This window comes from Phoenix dactylifera, chromosome 8 (assembly GCF_009389715.1).
Source record: "Phoenix dactylifera cultivar Barhee BC4 chromosome 8, palm_55x_up_171113_PBpolish2nd_filt_p, whole genome shotgun sequence".
NCBI classification, from domain to species: Eukaryota; Viridiplantae; Streptophyta; class Magnoliopsida; order Arecales; family Arecaceae; genus Phoenix; species Phoenix dactylifera.
Genome location: NC_052399.1, coordinates 27,296,053 through 27,318,867, shown reverse-complemented (window position 1 = coordinate 27,318,867; position 22,815 = coordinate 27,296,053). Strand labels below are relative to the sequence as shown.

Genomic DNA, 22,815 nt, shown 5'->3' with positions numbered 1-22,815 from the left:
TTGGTTATTCTGTACTACCATAATTCTCCTCGATCTTTTAAGATTTGACAAATTCTCTTTTAAAATTTTGGTTATTCCATTACTACCATAATTCTTCCCATTTTTGTCCTAATCAAAAAGGTATGATGAACATATAAGCACATATAAGTGAAAGTAAGTGCTTTAAAGGAGTTATTATGCAATGAGGCATATACACAAAAATAGAGCGAGAATTCCACAAGATATCATTTAGAAAAAAATCATGTATTAAGTTCGAAAGTACATAACTATATAAAAATACGAAAAGATAACTTCATTGTATTCTTCTTTTAGGAGTACATACAATAAATTGAAATTCTAAAAACCCTAGTAGTCTATATAACAAGAGGATAGAGGTTTTCTAGATGACTAATCAGAAGATGAGGATGAGGATGAAGATGAAGATGAGATTTGATGGGGATGGTGAATGGTGGATCTCCTAGATCTAGAGGCTGATGGTCTAGAGGGGCCAGGCTGAGTAGAAAAGGGGTGAAAGGGTCAACTGGCTCTCATCTTCTGAGTGAATAGCCTAAGCGCTTGGACAGTTGCAGAAGCTGATACATTGAGAGGGTTGGTCAGTCTCTCCGACTCATCGTATGCCTCCCTGATTATACTATGAACCTCGCTCCCCAATCTCCATGCCTCAATAGTGAATCTCCTCATGTCAGCTCGGACAGAGGTCTGCACAAATCTCATTTTGCTCTCAATATTGACCACCCTCCCGAGCTAGTTGCTCACTAAGAGATGAATATCCAAGAGGTCACGCCTCAAGTCCACCATCATCGAAGTCAGAGTGAAAACATGAGGCTCCAGTATTTGATCAATAGATAGTGCACTCTAAGGAGACATAGATGCCAACTATAATATAAATATAACACATTTTGAATGTTATACTATATCATATTTACAAAAAAATATAAATAGTTATTAGTAGAATGGCAATTTGAATTATGTCAACTATAATATTCTCTATCTCTTAATTCTTCTAGAGTAGGCATTCTATGATTTCTAGGTAGATGGATGAATTGACCATTCAAAAGATGGCCAAATATCTAATCATTCTTGGTTACATCAAATATATAGCATCAACCAGAGCTCAAGAAGGGATTTCATGCCCCCATGTTAGATTCAATGGTGTAACAGTATTAGATTAGATTCTTAATAAGGCTTCACGAGTACAAGGCTTCTTGCCTATTACTTCTACAGCATGGACCACAATAGCATCAACATTATAATTTGTATTTTTATAATGAGTCCCATATGATGCATTTTTTCATTTCATTTCTTCCTAAAGTCATGTTCATATTGAAAATACTGGTCAATGATTTCAAATAAGTCTTTGAATTCAGCCCCTTAGAATTTCTTTCTTACTTTATAATTAAGTTCAGCTTGTGCAATTTGCACGAACACATTTTCAAGCAAAGTCAAATTAATGACACCTCTTCCTGTATTTCTTAAACCTGGCATTAAAGACTTTGGTAGATTCTACTGCCATTAACACAATTTACCCAGAAATGCTACTGAAACAATAGGTTGGCTATGTATGGAATTGTTCTTCCATCTCTTGCCAAGTCAAGGATAAATAAGCAGGTGAGACAAAAATCAATAGGATCAATCACTCAAGGATAAATAAGTACAAAACAAGCAATTCTTTGGAATGAAATATTCATCACACTGAAGAATCGAGATACAAGAGATTCATGCAATGTTTGCTGCTTGGACACTCTTAGCAGTAAATCTTTGTTGTTGTTGAATTGTTGGTAATGTTCCTCTAATCATGGCTTCGCACCCTTTTAAACTCAATTACTGAAAGAAACCAATTACAAACAACTACCTCACCAATTGTTAAAGACCACATTCTCCATATTAACTTTCAATTAGTTTTTGGAACCGCTTTACCACTCATATGCTTACTTTCGGTCAACCATTCCTCTACATCAAACATTAGTCGATCTTAGGATTAAATGTGAATTACCATGGCAGGATTAATCTGTGTTAACCTGAATTCCTTAGTCATAACTTAATAATTAAGTTTCTGCCACTATTGACCACATGTCTATGTATACAAATTTCAGGGTAAACACTTTCATTGCTGAATCACGAGATTTGATCTATTTTTCCCTCTCTTTTTTTAATTATTTGTGAAATTTTGTTTTTAAAGCATATGATATGATGTAATACTTGCCCTTGTTTTTTTTTTTCCACTGAAATGGAAGTATCATACCAAACGTCTACGAATACAGCCAAGAAAGTCAAAAAGCACACTTGTCCTTTTCCAATGAACACTGCAAGTTACTCTTCCATGAGCCTATATTTGTTGCTAGCTTAATTAGTTTCTTCTTCTTTTTCTTGTTTTTTCTTTAGATTTTGTTTTGAACTGATCTTTGAGGAAGGATGGTGACAAATCCCTTTCATCTAACCCTCGAAAACTAAGAACCCGAACTGGTCTTTGAGGAAGCATAGTGATAGGTCCTTTTGATCTAACCCTTCAAATCTAGCCCGATAATGCAGCAATATTGCTGGATCTGGGATCTAAAGGATTAGATCTCAGATATGGAGGTAGATTCATGATGATGTTTTTGACTAATACAAAGTGTAACTTTCGGCAATAACACCCCATAATTTTTACTTTTTTGACTAATACAACCCGCTACCATCAGCAATAACACTATATTTATACCATCATTATTACTTGATAAGCGTGAGAACTATTTAGATTTGTGATCTTTCTTTTTAAGTGTTACTATCATTCTGTCATTAAATTTTCTGTAGTCATGCACTATAATCTTTCTTAATCTTCTATAATGGTCAAGAGTTGACAAAAGGTTAAAAGTAACCAGCAAACTTATGATGGTGTGAAAGGTTAACCTAAAAGTTTGGTTAATCTTTGGTTGACAATTCCATGGATCATGATATGGTTAAGCTCTCAATGGTTTTGTAACCCATTGTTGGATTTTGGTGATCTCACAGCCGGCCATGGCCAAATCCTATTATTTATCTCACTGCTTTTGTTTACCAGTAGGCAGCAGCAGAAAGTGATCATCCCACTGCAGGGAAAAGTAAACAAAGCTAGAGTTCCTTTTCTTGAATGGGCATGTAAGAGTTTCAAATGTGGAATGAGGATCACAACTATATATATTATCATTTTAATATATTGAAAGATAGGCATAGGTAACACAGATTTTGGAAAGTGAGAAATGTTAAAAAGGATTAAAATATAAAGAAACCCGTGCATTCGGACACGAGATGGTGAAGCAGCTCATCTCTAATTCAAGTTTTTGACTCTAACGAGCACTAAACATTTGGTTTCGCACTCCAACCTTCGCTTGATGTTATCTAAATGGTTTTGGTATGTCTGAACTAAATTGCTTATCCTGAACAACGTATGGCCTAGTGGTGCAGGCCGAGACATGCAAGATAAGGAATCCGGCTACGTGAGACTAAGATAAGCGTATAGAAGTAATAAAAGGTTTCTTAGTTAGGGCTGCTAAATCGTTGGGGCAGAGATTCCTACAAGTAAAGAACAACTTCTTGTGTTCTTAAAAGCCAGACAGATCCCAAAAAACCTCTTTCACCCCAAATAAAATTTAGAGCTTTCTAATAAACTAAAAAATAAGACAATATACTCTTCTTTTTTTTTCGAAATTTTATAGTAACTGAAGAAATAAAAATAAAAGATAACAAGAAAATAAAACCAAACTAAAGGATGACTAGCCGGATCCTCACTGACCAAGCCCCTCAAACTGATCGATTAGAGCCACGCTGGTCTTTCTCATATTTCTTTGTATTCACCGATGTCGCACAAGCTACGCGCTGGGTCTTTCTGAGTGATACCAAAAGAAAAGAAGTCCTTTGAATTACATGAAGGTTGCGTTACACTACAATTGAAAGAGCACTTCAAAATTCAATAATAGTCAGGGTCGAGTCAAGGGAGTCGATCGATACGATAAAGAATGATCATCTGTCAAAAGAATCCTGATGATGAGACTTGACTAAAGAATGAATGCTCCATCTCTCAAAGAAAAATTGCTAGGTTGAAGTAGATATGCTTACCACAAGTAATATGGACTAGATTGAGGCAACATTAGTTTGATGCAATATTGTGAACTTTCAGCAAGGAAAAAGTCCAGAGAGAGGAACTCTTGAAGTTCCTTCAATTTCAAATTCATAGACCATTTTTTCTAAGGCAAAAGTGAGTTTTGGGGGGAGACTACCATTTCTTTTGATGATTTTGATATCCCAGTCGATTATTCATATTTATTTTTGGACTATTTTATATTAGTTACTACTGCAATCTTTTGTGGTGGCTTATTAATCTCTCTAATCTTTGTACCGGCGTATTAATCCCCGTGATATATTGCGTTATATATATCCATTTTTCGGCTAGTGTTTCTTAACTAATAAAACATGGTTAAGGATTTCTAGAGCTGAAAAACTCAGAAACCCGTTATCATGGGTTGAAGTGAAGAGACATTTGGTATTGAATTGCCAAGAAAAATAAAATAAAATCAGCAAAAGGGACAAAATAAAGCAATGAAAAGAAAATTGATTATTTCTCATGTTTAGTTCAAGTAAGATATGGAAAAGAAGGCAGCTAAAAAACTTGTCAAGATATGATGATATTATATTTAAGAAAGTGGTTAGAACATTTTATCCCAATTCACTACTTTTTAGGGTGAAAAAGAGACTTGCTCGGAAAAATATGGCCCTGTACTTTCTCTTTAATTTTCTATCATGGATTTATTTTTACCAGCAAAAATGGAGGGGGGAAAAAAGTATTCATCCTCAACAAACTCTCTTTTCTCTCACTTTCCTAGCCAACATATAAAACCTAATCTCCACAATACTCCTCCTACCTCAGCACCACTACCTCTCATTCTTCGCGTTCCCCTCTCTGTCCCTCTCTCCTTTAAGGAAACTGTTAGTAAATAATATTGTTAGAGAAATAAACCAAGAATATGATTTATTAATAAAGTTATATGATTGAAAGAACTAATAAAAATATAAATATAAAAGAATTAATATACAAATATAAAATACTATATATAAGGACTAATGTGCAAAAAATCTTATATTTTAAGATTTAGATAAATATGAATGATTATTTATTATAAAAATATATTATCATGACCTTGCTATAGGCACAAAAGTATGACAATTTCTATAAGATATACTTAACAAAATTTCATTAAGATGGACAAACTGAAGCCTGGTTTTCAAAGCTGATTTTGAAGTCATATCATTTAATTAAACAATATAAAAAGTAAGACAAAATCCTATATAGTCTAGATCAAGTGATTTCTGTGGACACTTGAAAGTCCAGTTTTTAGAAATAAGATTTTGAAGTCTTCAAAACCACACTTTTTAAATATTATAATTAATTAAATTTGAAATAAAGGAAATTGAAATTGTATTTTCTAGATCTGGTATCATGATATGAATGGTACTTTTGTAAATCCTTTTTTACAAACAGAATTACAAGTAGAAACTAAAGTTGGATTTTAAAGCAAATTCGGCTATGAACAAGGGAAAATAGATATGATCATGCCAAGCTATTGGTGCTAACCTAGTTGTTTGGCACTATCAATCCTTAGCACCTAGATGACAAGAAAATCATCTATTCTATAAATTATTTTTTGATCAATTTCAATTAAATAAAATTTTGTAAGAATGCTACTTAGGAGAGTGAAAAGAAAAGCCCTAATCCGAGAAGTTTATTTTAGAGCGATTATACTATCAAGATTGTCTAAGCTAATTTAGAGCATAATGGCTTTATCAGCCTAGCTATATAGTCTACTCCATGGACATCTCTACCGCTCATCCCTTCCATATTTGTTTATTATTTAGTGAAACTAATATATGCATCAAATAATTAACATCATAATGATTTGTTTATTTTGTTTAGTAAAACTAATATATGCATCAAATCATTAACATATAATAAGAAAAATTAACAAGAGAACAAAATTGAACAACAATAATGCTAACCACTTTAGCTGGTTGGCAACCCGTCCCTATTGGGTTTCCCTTCAAGAAGTCCAGGTAAAAAAAAAATAATAATTTGTTACGATCATCACACAAACATCATAGCATGACTTTGACAATATTAAACCTTTCCCTATTGGCATTTCTCTCTTTAATAGAGAAGCCCGAGTACAACTTAAACTAACACTTCTATCATATTTTAGAAGAAAGAAATATTTACAATCATAATATATTAATTACCTAGCCTTTTTTCAACTATTTGGAGATCCTCTATTTGTATCCTTTAAGTCTTCCTGTGTTTTCTAATTTTTCCTATATTGTTTCTCACAATCTTCATCCATGTTGATTTGGGTCTTTCTTTTATTTTCTTATAACCTTCAACGTAAACTATGGTACCTTTCCATACAAGATCCTTCTGATATCTAATTCTTTGTATATGTCCATACTATCACAATTGATTTTTCATTATTTTGTCCTTAATTTGTATGAATACAATTCTCCTAGTATTCATCTTTTAATCTTTTCTTTTATTATACATCCATTTTAACATTTTCATTTTTTCCATAATAAGTTTGCTTTCATGTACTTTCTTTATTTCATAGCATTCTAAATCGTACAATATTGCAAGTCTTATTTTATCCTATAATTTTTTTTTAAAGTCTCCAAGATATTTATCTATCACATAATATTCTAGATGTACCTCTCTACTTTATCCAAATAGCTCTAATTTTATTACATATATCTTCATATATCTTTCTGTCATTTTGCATAATACATTCTAAATAATAAAATCAGTTACTTTATGGTTTTCTCATCCATTAATCTTAGTCCATATTATATCTGCATTTCCGTTCTCACTAAACTTACATTTGTTATACTATATCTTTGTTCTACAAATTTTTAATCCCTGATCCTTTAAGATTTGGAGGAAAATTAGATTTTTAGTCTTTAGATATGTGAATAAGCAAAGCACTTTATTTTCTATATTCCCTGATAAGGCGTGTGTATTCATCAAATCCTTTGCTATAGGATAACACAACATGCTGCTATCACATAGATTTCCACACGCTCTCACGCTGGCAATGATAACCAACAATAGCTTGATTCAATTGGACAAGGTGTCCACTTGTAATATTGCTCAACAAGAAGTAGGAAACTATAGAAATCCAGCTGAAGCCTGGAGGGGAATGCTACTAACACCAAATGTGAGAATGCGAGTGATCTTAAACTCAAGCAAGTCCAAGGTATATATTTTTTGGACATTTTTGATACAGGAAATGGCATGTATGCACTCGTAATCAAAGGTGCTGCCTGTTTTATGCAGGCTCATATGCATTGCTTAGATATTTTAGCTAGCAGGGATAAAAGTAGATTGGATAATATCCATCGAAATATATCTAAATATAGATAGAAACTTGAATATCTAACTAATATGCATATCTGTATCTATATCTATCAACAAAAAAAAAAAAAAAAAAGATATGGATATAAATAGGCACCTATATCCAAATTTTCAATTTCATTTTTAATCCTATTTAATTTTATATGGTACTCATCAACTTTTGAGAAAAATAAATAACTAGATTAACATGTTATTAATTTAATTTATTATATATTTAGTAATATCTTTAATTTTATAGTCATAAAGTTTAATTATTTAATTTATATTCATATTTATATCCATATTTTTGGTATCCGATTTGTATCGGCATCCATTTAAAATAAATATAAATGTTTATTTTTGTATTCTGCTAACATCCGTATTCATACTTATATTTGTTAAATAAAATAAATATGGATATGAATATGAAGCTACCAACACATCATACTAAGCTCGGATCTTAAAGCAACAGCCCAGCTATAAATAATAAAGAAATCAATCCGCCCACGTCTCTTTCCCCTCCGCCGTTCCAAGCTGCGTCCTCCTCTCTTGTCTTGGAAGCCGTTCAGATCCCCATAGAAAGCTTTATACGATACGTGCGAATTATAGTATTGCCCCACGCTCGAACCGCTCGAAAAGAATGTAGTACTCCGGGAGGACCATCGGTCAAAGTAAAGGCGGTAGGATCCTCCGCGGTGGGCTTTTGGTTTCTTTTTTCTTTTTTTTTAGTGGGGGGGGGGGGGGGGGGGGATTCAGATGATTGCAAGGTGCATGCCCCGTCAAGGCTTCCAGGTTTTGGATTTCTCTTCTGGGCATGGTCGCTGACATCATTCCATACTATTAAAATAATTATCCAATCTATTATTTTATTATTTACTTTGTTCTGAATGGTTGGTCCTATCATCACTGTTCTGGCTAATGCTGTCCCTGGCTCTACATAGGCTTTTTTTTTTTTTTTTAATTCTTTGCTTATCTTGGCCTTATTATTAATAGAGGCATGATTGTGCATGGAAAAGGGCATGATTTGGGCTGTGGGGGAAGAGGGAGGACACGGAAACAGGTCGTGCCCAGGTGTTGTCTCCCTCTAGTACACCTTTTAATTTATAATTTCTTGTTTCCTAGCTCGCTCTCAAGAGTCAATAATCTATTCCATCACACATAAAGTGATCCTCTTGAAAGTGAGAATAAAAAAACTCTTCAACAAAAATATTAAAAAATAATAAAAGTATAGATAGGTTTCACATATTAAAATTCCATCTTCTCCGGTTTGGACCATGCTTGTACATACCTCCTTAATTCTTCAAATTTTTAAAGTAATCCAAAGTGGTCTTTCACCTAATAAATCAGCTAATGCCTCTTATACGTACCTTCCAAAATGGTCTTTCACCCAATAAATTAGCTAATGCAATCAGTCCTATCATTTCACAAGACAAAAATATCCTCATCATCTACAACATCCTTTGGCATCTGCCGCCACACATGGCAAGAAACCAATTACTAAACATCACATTGTCATAAAATTCATAAGGTGGGGCTCCGAAATATTTATATTCTTATTTTTCTATTATCACATCTCAAACTTGTTACTTGAATCGATCACATGATATAGCTGCATGAACTTTAGAGTAGTATCCTGAAGATAATAGAAGACTCAAGATGAACAAACTTCCAATAACTCTTTCCACGAGACTTAGGTAAGGAAGCGGACTTCGGCTCCTCTTCCACCTCACGTGCTAATCATATGAGGTTTTGATTTTTTTTTTTGGTCCTATGCTAAGATTTGGGCATGCTTAGATTTACGCTGGATCATAGACTTCTATATAGCCCTAAAATATCGCATCCTTCCTCTCTCTCTCCTTTCCTCTAAGGCTCCACCCACCTTCGCCTTTCAGGGACACTAGCTTACACGCAGAGACCAGGGTAGCAACAAGATGGTGGCGCCGAAGGAATACCAACATTGCAAGATAATAAACTAGAGTGAGGATGTAGCGAAACAACAGCGAGATAGGGCAACACGGGTCCGGTAAGCAAATTAGTGGAGATTTAGTCGGTATCAGGATAAAGTAGGGGTGGGAAAGGTTTGGCATGATCCGGCGAGGCCAGCAACAGGTAGAAATTGAGGATAAGAATTAGGAGAAGAGGACCAAAGGCAGTGGAACAAGTCTTGAAGTTGAGTGAATAATGATTGGGGGTCGACCGGTTAGATCTGGTGGCAAGGTTTGCAGAGTTCATGAAGGAAGCTAGCAAGGAATGCAACAGCAAGCATCACAAGAGAATTGTTAAGGAGATCATTAGAACAGGGAAATCGCAAAAAGAAAAAGGGATCAGGGCTATGGTCGAACATATAGAGAGATAGAGAGACCACCATCAAAAAGGCTAGGTTGAAATTGGCGATGGGAGTGAGATAAAGATAAGTGGAGAAAATGGGGCTAGGGCAGAAAATCGACGGTGTTAATTAGCAATGTTAGATGGGGGGACAGTGGAGAAAAATGGGGCTAAGGGAGAAAATGGAAGGTGTCAAATGGGAGGGGACAAGGGAGGGCTACAATTTTGGGTGGTCTTCGCCCTCTCCTCATCTAGTGATGACCGTGCTGGCCGACCATTTTATGGTGATTTTATGCATGGGGGCAAGGGCCACAACCAATGAACTTTTTAGTATGAGTTCGCAATGCTAATAGCCCAAGGCCCCATGCTACCATCTGATTTCTGTACTGGCAATAGGGGTATAGGATCCACTACTGCACCCACCACTAGTTCACGGCTCCAATCAATTTTGCTATGCCATTGCCTAGGACACATGATGACCTTTTTGAGGTCCTAATCTTATAGTTTATATGGTTTTTTTTTTTGTTAAGATATTGAATTTTGTATTAATTTTGATTTTGGATGAAAGTTGTTGTGCTTCGAATGATGATAATCAAGGTGGACCAAAGAATTATGATAAGGATATTTTTGGTTAGACAATACATTTAAAATATCATGCGATGGTCACGTGCCACAACTCTTTTAACGGTAATGAACAGAATGATCATTTTAAGTCGCATTAAAAACTTGAACTTTTCAATAAAAATTATTAAAGATACAAATTACGGAAAATGAGAAGCCAATATTTTTTTTTTGAATATAATATAATATATAATTTTTGGAAGGATGTTTTTATCCTTAACTATGATGTTATTTTCTAATGAGAGAATATTTACATCCTACTATGTAAACATAATGACGACTATAATGATTCTAATTAATATAAAGATATTTCCCCCCGTTAATTGGGAGTTTTTGGCTCTTTCAAAATTAAGTAAAACTAGAAGAGTCTGATAACCTCAACATAGCCTTGCTCAACCATACTTAGGAAATAGCTAACATATAGCTATGCTAAGTTTAACCTTCTTGAGAAGTAGTTTGTAGTGAAAATCGACGTATTTAGCTCATTGATGCCCTATCCTAAAATTTTTGCAAAGCTTGCATCATTTTCAAACTAAATTTAAGATATCAGGAGCCTTGCTTTTGAATCCACGAATCCAAAAGAATGACATCTCCGCTGAGTCTCTTTCTCTCTCTCCATTCAGCGATTGAGTTAGAGAAATTATAATTATCTATCTTTCATCTCATAACCAATTTATATACTAAGATCCAGAAATAAGAATGAAAATAATAATAGTAACAAAATAAGGGAGATGTTTTGGTACCGCTCTGTTTTATCCTCTCCAACATTAATAATGATAATGATAATTATAGTAGAGAGATTTTAAAAAATAATATATGTGAGGATTCGTATGGATGTGTGTTTAGTCCCATATCGATTATTCACTAAGAATATCTTGGATACTTATACAGGACTAAGAAACCAAAAAAATATCTTTCGGCTAGCCATGTTGGATAAGGTCCTAGGTTGTTACAAATAGTAAAATAGTAAATTCGGCTCATAACTTATGTAGACTAGGAAGTACTGCAACACAGGTTTGTGGAAGCTGATCACGAACCCGCCGTGGTGCTTATGATTAAATTTGAATGGACTCATTGGGGCTTGAATAGAAGAGTATGTCAGGAGATCTTGAGTACTTATATCGGACTAAAAAAATCCAAATAATATCTTTCGGTACTACGAATACATATAATAATCTTGCATTGCTCTACAAGTGATACAAAAATAAACTAATAAAATACTTCTTTGAATAAGTAGAAGGGCATATGGTACGACATTTTCAAAAATAAAATTAATAATTTACAATTCTTAAAAAATCATTTCTTGGAAAAGGTTAATTAGCCTATTTTACAGACGCTAGTATTTAGCATGTCTCCGAAACGGAAGGAATCATGTAGAGTGGATGAAGCATGGTGGGCCAGAGTCCATTAAAAATAACAAAAATAATAAAACAAAATCAAGATTTTAAGAAATATAAGATAAAATAATAAAAAAATGGAGTCAAATTCCGATGGATGGAAGAGGTCGTATGATAATAATAGAGATAAAACAAACTAATTTTATTAAAATTTTTATAGTAATAACAGTAATATCCTGAGGGATGGAGAGATGAAATGATGGGGGCCCTAACAGTTAAAAAGTAAAGGTCGTTTGCATGGAGAGAGAGAGAGAGCGAGAGAGACAGAACGGAAAGAGAGCATACCCTCCGCTCTGCCCTGAGCTTCGGTATGATTACTCGGAGCATGTGCCATGATTGACCACACGAGAGTCACACAGGTAAAGTTGGGGGGCAGCGAAACGTACTCTCTAAGGCAAACCCCACCCACTGCTCCCTCAAAACCCCATACACCTAGGCGTGATTTACATGGCTGCCATCCAATGTTGAGGGGGATCATCATTGCGGCCTTGACTAGGAAACAAGAGTACTTAATTGGACAAGGGTATTTTCGTACATTTAAGGAGACAATAGAGCCTTTAGGGTAAGCAAGCAATCATTGCAATCTTGGACCTCTGGCCCCATTGTTCTCTTATTTTAAAAACCCATAATCCAGTGCGCACACAGCCTGCCTCTCTCTCTCTCTTCTCTTCTCTCCTCTACCCTCTCTTTCTTATTTTATTTTATACTAAAACAGATACTTTATACCATAAGAATAGGAGAATATACCCAACAAAATCGAACAATAATAAATCATAAAATATGCAAGACAACTCCTTCTCCTCAACTTATAGAATATTTCAAAGTGGCTAGCCAAATAAAAAGCCATTCAGTCCACGACCTTATTAGCCTTTTTGAATATATACTTGATTTGAAAGACCATCCATCCTTTACCATCGTCCAAATATCTTGAAGTAGGAGGTGACCAGCCCCACCACCATTCGATCTTTTTGAATCCAATAAATCACTGTGGCCGAGTCATCCTCCAATATAATTGAGTTGGCCCGTAGCACTTACCGTGCATGATCAAGGCCAGCTCTTTCTCTCACTCTTGTATAATTTAGTAGGAATTTATGTTAATTTTTTAATATACTCTTTTACAAGAGAAGAAATAAATTTTGAGGACAATACGGGTGTTTAGTTCAAGTGTTAGCTTTAAAACATGTTATATAACTGTTTTTGCTTAGAAAGGGTGGAGCTTACTCTAAGTTATCCTTTACGAGGGATAAACTTAGAGGATAAGGGAGAGATATCCTCTAAGATATTGTAAAGATATTAACAGGATAAGGGAGGAAATAAATGGTTATCCTTCAGTTATTTCCCATACAGATGTGACTTTAGAGTAAATGACTTTGTAGGATGACAACAAGGATAACATATGTCTATAAGACTAGTAGTTGCTTTATGATACATGGTACTGATTACTTCTAATCATTAAATTAAGAATAAAAGCTAATTTCATCAATTATAGGATAAAAGTTATTGTTTGATGCATAATTGAGTTATATGAAATGTTTTTTATCAGTTGCGCATGGATACGCTTATATAAATCCTAAATAGAAAGCTATTTTATATATGAACATTAATTAAAGTGCGAGAGCACTTTCACTTGGAACGGCTAATATGAGAACACAAGGGAGCTTTCTTCTTAACAATAATGACAAATTAACACCTCACCAAATCATTATATTAGAACAGAATTTTTAGGGAGGCAGATATTCCATGCTTTGGAGTCGTGTACAGCCAATTATTTCTGTCTCACATCCTAAAGATTTCTGAGTAAAATAACACATTAAAGAGATGGAGACAAGAAGGCATTGCCTCCTCTACATGCTTGGACAAAGATGAACAGAGTATGTATGAAACTAAGTAAAATTAGTTCAATATAATACTAATGAATTATGATAATGGGCAAGCGGTGGCATGCTGGGAATCTTTAATGAGAAATATGAGAGGCAGATGAATGATGATGTTGATGATGATGCATGAGAAATATCCAATCATCCTGTCCATCAACTTTCGTGGCCACCCTTTTAATTATTCAACAAATTATTTTTTTATGGAAAAGCTTGCATCCGAGGCATGGGAAGACAAGATCTTCTTCCCTTTCCCAATCTCCATATCCACACTACATATTAGGTTTATTCTATCACTTTGATAACCACACAGCCTATACTTACGCTCAATATAGTATTGGAGCAATCATATGAAAGAATGATGGGACTGTGGAATACTATAAATTGCCGCACTCAGCGTCTGGACACGAGACGTGTCATCAAGCTATTGGTGGACATAATCGCAGCAGTTGCATGACATTTTCTACCACGAAATAGGATGGGATGTACGGGGTGCGGTGCTCCGCAGCACCGGATAAGGTGGGTGCGGGGGTAGCTAGGGTGCACGGCGAGCCGGTAGGGCGCCGTAGCCGCCTCGGCGGAACGGACGGTCAGAGATGCTCCGCCGGGTCACATCGCATTACATATGAAGATGGCGCTTTGGAGCTGGAGCGGGGCGGTCACCGGATCCGGATGTGATGATATCTAGATGGGAAAGGACGGTGGTGATGAGGCGAGGGAGGGAGGGAGATGACCGTCCCAGTAGCCACCGGGGAACAGGGAGAGGAGGGGTGTCGTGTGGAGCTATAATTGACGGTCCGTCACGCGCGTCGCAGCACGGCGACGTCAGGTTCCGTACGGAGATCATGCTTGGGGTACAAGGTTGTGATTTAACGACGTTATGACGGCATTTCGGCAAAACAGTAATTTACCCTTGCAATGGTCGTTTAAACGTCGCGCCAGATGGACCAACATTCCTTGCATTTTAACATTTGAGGAGGGCTTGTTTGGTTTGCAGAAAATATTTTTTTGCTTAGTAATATAATTCTGAAAAGTAAATTTTTTAAAAAAGAATATTTAAAAAAGTACTTTCGGTACATTTTTAATGAAAAAATTATGTGTAATTCTTATTATATTTTTAATATAAATTAGATTTTTAATTTTTATTTGATGCTATTGAGTTTTTTTGGAAAAAATAAAAATAGAATGATTTTTGGCTCACCAAAAAATAACTTTTTTATATTTTTTATTAAATTTTTTTAATAAAACGTAAGAATTATATTTTTATTAGAATACAATTTTTTATTTTTAAAAAAATTCAAACCAACAAAAGATGTGTGATTACTTTTTTGTTCACCACTTTTTCTTATTTTTTTTCCAAACCAAACGAACCTATAGAGTCTGGCCTCGGAGGCACGCGGAATGGTGCGGACTTTGTAATACAGAAACCACACTTAAGAGTGGTGGCAGCAGGTAGCTGCCAGTTATTCAGCACGTCGGTCCTCGGAGTAGAGCTGCGAGTTGTCTGAATGGGTTTTCGACATGCAAGACAGATGTTGCATGCCGGCTCGATTGTCCTAGAGGACGATTCGGCCACAGTCATCGGATGGATTCAGAAGAGAATGAGGGTGAGAGCACAAACCACCTCTTGGTTCGAGATATCGGGATGATGAGGAGGGACGAGATGGCCGTCCAGCGCGAAAAAAAAGAAAAAAAAAAAAGAGCCTAGAGAGTCTGGTCCTCGAACGGCTGGGATGGTTGTGGTGACCGGATCGGTTAACGGAGGAGATGAGGGGAGAAAACTCAAGTGGGAAAAGGTATGGAGGGAAGGGCGGGGACCAGATCAATCAGGCGGAAATAATTGCGGGGAGGGGACCACCGTATGGGCGGAGGCGGGGGGCATGAAGTCGACCGTACTAATGATTGCTCCTGCGATGCTGTCCCCTCGAAACGGACAGCTGTCCCCGCCTCGCCGCAGGGGCGTTATGATTGCGTCGCTCTCCCCGCCCCACGTGACGCCCCGCCCCATCCGCGACGCCCGCACGCCACAGTCACGTGATTCTCCGTGTCACCGCTGCAGAGTCCACCCTTTACTTTGACCCATCGAAGCTCTTTAATTGTCGCTGGACCGAAATGCCCCCGCTAGCCCGGCGCGCAGCCGCAGTGGTATCCCGTGAAGCAAGGGTATTTCCGACCTTTAAGGCGGCTTCCCTGTTCCCGGATTATCATTTAGATGCGGTAACCGGAGGTGCGCGTACCCTGTTTTTCTTTCTGTTCGGACGATAGGCTGTGATACACGAGCTCTGCTGGCTGGATTATGCAAACAGTACCTGTCTTCTTCCGAAACTAATGACGCATCTCTTGGCACATTATGAGCCCAATCAGAGACGTACTAAAGATCACCACGATATCTTGGCCGTCCGTGTTTTGATTTAGAAGTGACGGTAGCCACCAGGGCCACGTTGACCTAGCTATTTACACTCAGCCATAGTAGCCTTCGTTTTTTAAGTGTTGTCGTGTAAAGGCATGTATTAATGGATGGGTACGACCCCTGCTGGCAGAAAAAGTCTCATACAGCATTCTTTTTACTGACGCTCCAATATATGCTCCGGAAAACTACGTATATTCTCGTCTATTAACCAGCTATGTTACAAAGAATCAGGCATCAATCATACCGCTTTGGTTAACAAGTTAACATATCTCTAAAACACTTCTCGTTCAGATTTATCTAGTTAATTCTTCCCCGATAAACAAGGAAAGATGAATAAATACAAATAAGCTTGTTTAAGAAGAATATTATAAAATGTGAGTTGGGTGTGCTAGCTTAAACCAGCAAAGATTGAAGGCCTTTTAAAGGTTAGATTGAAGTATCAAGCCATCTTAAATAATTTGATGTACTTGGTAATAATGGAAAAATCTAGTGACATAACCCCCCAACAAGGTACAACATAAATACCTCGGATTTTTCCAAATAAATGCTTTCCGTTTTAACGCTCCAAAACGAAGAGCAGTAGGAATTAATGGTGGCGACTAACTCGGCACCGGCCCATCCCTCTTTTCAGAGATTTTGACTTCACGTCCCCGCTTCCGACCTTTACTCCATTAATAATTTATTCAGTACCTTCTCAAGCGCCCCTGCCAGGACATAATCTACCGCCGGCAGCCCTCTGATCTCCATCAGACGGGTGCCGGCTACCCTATCATATAGCGAACCCCGCCCCGATCCCATCACCGCTTTGACTGCGACGCCGCCCGGTCCGGATTCTGGAACAGGCGGAGAATCGCACCAAAGATTTCCTAGTAAAAGCCGGTGATGGGACCGGACCATACACCCCCCTTCTCCCTGTACCCTCCTCACAACGACTACCTCAACTGTCGCATCGCACTGCAAACTTCCTCTTCACCGTCTGATTCGACGATGATGGACGGCTGTGATGGGAGGAGGGTTCGGGGTATGTCCGGCCACTATCCGGTCACCGTCGGTCGAGGTCATGCGTCCCCTGTGCCCCCTATCATTAACCGAAGCATGAGTTCAATTATTGCAATGATCTCCGAGGCGTGACAAGCGCGACCGCCCGCGGTTACCGGCGGTAGCCGGTCTCGTTGGGGCCCGCCCGGCGTGCCGCTCCTTCGACCTGTTGGAGGTATTATAAAGGGACGGAATTGGGGTCAGAGCCAGCGATCCGCGCGGGAGCCCGGACCCGGACACGTGTTGCGCCTCGCTGGCGATTCGTGGGTCAGCGACGGGCCACGGCCGGGTCAGCGGCTTTGACTCGTTGCTGACTCGGCAAAGCGAGCCCGAGCCTAAACAATTGAACCCGGGCTCATAAATTCCATCTGACTCCAAGTTAAAATAAGCGTCAAAAATAGAGAGGAACAAACGGAGGGATAGGATGAGGTGGAGGCCAGATCGGATGGAGCTCAGATGCGAGGAGTTAATTTGGGGCGCACGGCATTTGAGGTCCGCCTTAAATTGGGAGAGCCCATTTATGACACTGGGGCATGGCACGTGACCTCGTCACATAGTGGTAGGCCACCGGGAGGAAGTTGGGGGTAGGAAGGTTCCCATGGACGGTTCACTCTGACACTTGGTTTTGATTCCAACCGCTGCTCTTGCCGTGCTGCTGTGAGGCTCCTCCTTTTGTTCGCACGCAGGCCTCCAGCAAGCAAAGCATTTAAAAATAGACCCTCCAATTTTTGTTTTATGTATTACATGCAGAGAGGACTTGAATTAATTAAACTAGCTACAATGGATATCTAAGTATTAATGCACTTGATGTTCAAATTTGTGTATGAATGGATACGATCTAAGTATTTCAGTTATGCTTGTCGTGAAATAGTTTTTTTACTAGTAATACATTGGAAAGACAACAAATATAAGCCATTATATTTCGATGAATATCTAATTATTGATTTTTCTTGGCACATATTGTTGGCCTCTCATGCCATTCAAAAGAAAATGGTCATTTTAAAGCTCATGGGTTGGAGCCGTAATAGTTTGGAAGCTGTGGTCACCGCATCCTAATTGTGTTTGCAGAAATCTCTAAATTTCTTCTATATGTTCTTTTGGATATTAGTTTATGAGGGAGAATATGAAAACAATTCAAAGATCTAATGTCTAGTATTGGATGGTCATTGGCTAGTGATTTTGCTGTCATCATCTATCATTAGACTATACAATGTCAAACAATGAGATAATTTATGTTTTTTTTTTATTCGTTCTACTTTCTTTTTATATGCATTATAATTTTTCTAAAGAGTTTGCTAGATTCCTCTAATCAGCACGCTAAGCAACTAATGACATAGGATATATATTGGAAAATTGAAAATAGTCAAAATAAATGAATAGATGCATAAATTAATATGCGTAATGTGAAACGGTCATGCTTGATAAGCTGTGATGTATGATGATACTGGACAGTTGGGTAATATCATTGAGTTTATCTTTCGATTGTTTATAGGTGTAATTGATCAAAGTGTATGTTTTAACAAACATAATTATAATAGTTAATTCATCAATTCATTGGCCTCTGAATTCCAAAGATTAATTGCTAATTAATAATATGAATGGCAAAGAGAACTTTGGAGTCATCATCTATGAAATTTCCATGGACCATTGAAAATTTTCCAATGAGGAGCCTTGGGTATAAAGAACTTGTTCCTTGGGCTCATGCAATTATGCAATAGGAAATGAAATCATGGCTCACAATCTTTAGTCTCCCTTGTCGGCCTTATGCTCCATGACTATTTATTGTATTTGGAATTACAAAAATTTGATGGGCATCTATATAAAACCATGCCTCTAAGGACCTATATGCATAAAAGGCTAATAATTAAACTAATAATTAAACACATACTGCATGAAAGGAGTGCGCCCATCATATATCATTCCCAGGGGCAGCCATCATCTCCTTCACCCACAACTTATAACAGTAGCTATCATCACCTATGATTGCAGCTAGCAAACAGCCCCTAATCCCGTTCCCATTTTAAACAAACAAAACAACAAAACTAACCATTATTTATAAACAAAATAAATCCTTAATAAGATTATAGAATACTTATGGCAGCTGCAAAGGAAATTAATACAACGGTTGGGAAGGTAAGATAAGCATTAGATTAGAAGTGCTCCATCTCATAAATGAACTGGACTCAAACCAAAGCTTAGGACAGCTCCTAACCATTAGTTCAAAACTTCTTCCATATATTTATGAGCCACTGTGGATATGACTTTCTTATGACAGCATGGGTTCTTTATGTTAAGGGGGAAGAAATGAAATCCATGAATGATGATTAATATAATTGTTTTGATTTTTTTTATTAATTGAAGAAAATTATTTTTGTTATTTTATTTGGCTTCTAGCGTCCTTTTTGTGGGTCACGTGTGTTTTGTCAACCGGGGCTTGTCGGTCAAACTCGCTTGCCCTGGCAATCGATTGCAAACCGAAGCGATCTCTCTCTCTTTCTCTATAAAAACCCCGAAGCCTTTTCTCATTCTAGCCTGCTTCGCTTTTGATCACCTTTCCCTTCCTTCTCCCTCCTGTCTCTGTTTCTAGTAGTTTCCGGTGGCGATGGAGCTGGGCTTGAGCTTGGGGGAGGCGCCGGCGAAGGCATTCTTCGCGTCGGAGAAGGCTGGGGTGAAAGGCAGGGGAGGGCTGGTCCTGGGGTTCGGCATGGGGTTGGGAGTTGGGCTTGGAGGAAGAAGGGAGGAGGAAGAAGAGGAGGAGGAGGAAGAGAGAGAGGGGGGAGAGGAGAGGTGTTCTGCTGAGCCCCCGGTGCAGCTTGACCTCCTTCCTCTCGCTCCTGTTCCACGGCGCTCGACGCCCCAGCTGGGGTTCCCTTGGGCGCCCGAGACCAGTAAGAACTCCAACTAAACTACAAAAATCTCTCTTTTTTTTTTGGGGGGGGGGGGGTATGTTTTTTAAACAATACGTGCTCTGTTGATCTTTTTTTTTTGTTGGATTTTAACAATCAATTAAAATAGGATATATAAAACGATCTGTTTTTGGTTTTTATTTTTTTATCACAAATCGTCGTCTTTACCGTTTATTCTTCGGAAGCTTAAAGATAAAAATACGATTTTTTTACCGTTTTTAGGAATCTTACAGTGCATATTGATGGATTTTAACTCTTGTCTGTTATTTTATTTGAACATTTATGTAGGAAATTGGGAGGTCTCGACGCGGGGATTCGATGTCAACCAGACGCCGTCGGCGGAAGTGGAGGAAGGAGCGGCGGTGTCGTCGTCACCGAACAGCACCATCTCTTCGTTCCAGATGGACTTCGCCGCCAGGGGTCGAGGCGGTGAGAAGGGTGGTACGGCGGCCGGCCGGAGCGAAGGGGAGGTGGAGAGGTCCTCCTCGAGGGCCAGCGATGAGGAGGAGAACGGGCTTGCAAGGAAGAAGCTCCGCCTCTCGAAGGAGCAGTCCGCCTTCCTTGAAGAAAGCTTTAAGGAGCACAACACTCTCAACCCGGTAACTCTCACCACCCTATTTATGTGTTGCTAAAAGGAAAAAAAAATGAAGCATAATGAAAAGTATACCTGAATCTATGATAAAATCTGAACCTTTTTTTTCCTTTCTAAAACCCCTATTAATTTTCTGTTTCTTGTCTTAATCTTCAGAAACAAAAGCTTGCTCTGGCTAAGCAACTAAATCTTCGACCCCGGCAAGTGGAAGTCTGGTTTCAGAACAGAAGAGCCAGGTGTTTATTTCTCTCCCCTTTATTCTTCTTATTTTACTCTGTTTCTTAGAATTTTTGAAGGTTTTTGTAATGGCTCTGTGTGTGTGTGTGTGTGTGTTTTTCCCTTCCAAGTTTTAGTGAGTCTATGCCATGTTGGATGAGCTCTGTCTCTCCTCTCTCTCATCCCCTTTTTCTTTTAAAAATCTCTTCCATTTTTAACTATTTGTTTTATTAACGCAATAAAAGCTATTTATTTTATTATTTTGATCTGTTTTTCTCCGAAAAAAGAACCAGTTCTATCATCCTATTTGAGATTGTAGGGGGCTTCTCTTCTCTTTTTCCCCATAGAAAACAATCACCTCGATAAGAGAGTTTCATGACCTCGTTTAATATGCTTGTATCTAGCCATGGTAATTTTTTTCTCAATCACTCTCTACTGACAAATATTTCTATCACCCCTCTCACCTAAAAAAATCCAATCTTTTTCGTGTCTCATCTCGCTTAATTATCTCAGCACCCACCTCTCAAGCTAAGATTTTTTTTTTTTTAATCGTTGGTCTGCTTCATCTAACAGGACGAAGCTGAAGCAAACGGAGGTGGACTGCGAGTACCTGAAGCGCTGCTGCGAGACGCTAACGGAGGAGAACCGCCGTCTCCAGAAGGAGCTGGCGGAGCTGCGCGCTCTCAAGACTTCCCACCCCTTCTACACGCACCTCCCTGCCACCACCCTCTCTATGTGCCCCTCCTGCGAGCGCGTCGCCTCCACCACCACCGTCCCCCCCGCCGCCGCCGCAGTCGCCGCCGCTGCAGACACCACGCCCGCCGCCTCCGCCACCCCGGCCGCCGACCACCGGCCATCCTCCTTCGCCTCCCTCTTCTCGAAACCCCGCTTCCGCTCCTTCCCGGCGCCCCACCCTGCTCCCACCCACCAGCCATCGGCTGCCTCGTGATCGCCGGTCCGCGCCCCTGGTGGCTTTTTTTGTAAATACTCATGATTTAAAGGCCTTGTTTTGTCTTTTTAATTTTTATTTGTCCTTTTTTTTTTGAAAAAAAAAGATGGAGGTTTGGGAGATTTTTATGGATTCTCTTGTTCCTTTTTCCAGAGAGAGACTGCTGATATTGTTAACAGACTTTGCTCTTTTTTTCTTTTAAATATAAAATTTCGGCTTATTAAGCTGAAGCTGTCTTTGAGTGTTCATATTATTTGTTCAGCACTTTTTTCTTAAATTATTAAGATAAGTAATTAGGAAAAAAAAACTGATAGAAAGGTTTGACGGTACTTGCAAATGGCCAAGAGCAATTACGAAAAGAGAGGTTTCTATTGGTGGCTGAAAAAAAAAAAGGTGTGAACTGTTGCAATTGAGTTGATGGGTGTTAATGGCCTGTTGATCTTATCACATTTGCCGTTTGTTGATCAAAGAGGCAATTTGTATGTGAAATTAGTGACACCGTGTTTCTTTCATGGCATCAATATTTGCATAAGGCAATGGTGTGTGATAAGAATGTCTCTGAGGTTTATTATTATTATTTTTTGGCTAAAAATAAAAGTATCATACCAAATATATATGAATACAGTTCAAAATACAAAATATTCTAGAGAACCTAGTTAATTTCGTCTCACCTACCTATAGGTGTCTTTCTAATGAATGTATATGTGCATGGGCTCTTTCAAGCTGAGTACAAACTAGAGGGTTCACATTGTTTACAGACATATCCACATTGTTTTACAGACATATCCATGAACACCATTTCTGTGATGCTTTTGGTTCGACCAAATATGTCTTGAGTCTTGGAGGTTCTCACCTATTTGACAGGCCTTTGGGCACTGCCTGACCCACCAGTACGGGCACCATGTTAAACATGAACCATGTTGTAAGCATTTGCATGTTATGATCAATCGAAAGGTCTTCTATGTCTATAGGCTGGTCAAATCGAAAGACTAATAAACTTTTGATGAATTTCTCAGGGACTAGAGGCTTATTTAGGTGTACAATCTGTTGCTGCCAAAATTTGGCCCCACTTAAATGTGCTTCAAGATTGGTGTGCTCGGTCA

At 38.2% G+C, this 22,815-nt stretch overlaps 1 protein-coding gene across 1 annotated transcript; it reads left to right on the top strand.

Moving 5' to 3' along the window:
* The first annotated feature begins 19,573 nt into the window (after nucleotides 1–19,573).
* On the top strand, nucleotides 19,574–21,960 carry LOC103708623 (homeobox-leucine zipper protein HOX11-like). Its single transcript, XM_026805252.2, has 4 exons — nucleotides 19,574–19,937; nucleotides 20,244–20,554; nucleotides 20,704–20,783; nucleotides 21,337–21,960. Exons 1-4 carry the CDS (start codon nucleotides 19,652–19,654, stop codon nucleotides 21,710–21,712), a joined length of 1,053 nt encoding a protein of 350 aa, XP_026661053.2. The 5' UTR covers nucleotides 19,574–19,651; the 3' UTR covers nucleotides 21,713–21,960.
* Nucleotides 21,961–22,815: the final 855 nt, after the last annotated feature.

Coding starts and splice junctions, on each gene's coding strand:
- LOC103708623 (XM_026805252.2), top strand. CDS start 19,652: ATGGAGCTGGGCTTGAGCTTGGGGGAGGCGCCGGCGAAGGCATTCTTC. Junction 19,938..20,243: donor CCCTTGGGCGCCCGAGACCA/GTAAGAACTCCA, acceptor ACATTTATGTAG/GAAATTGGGAGGTCTCGACG. Junction 20,784..21,336: donor TTTCAGAACAGAAGAGCCAG/GTGTTTATTTCT, acceptor TTCATCTAACAG/GACGAAGCTGAAGCAAACGG.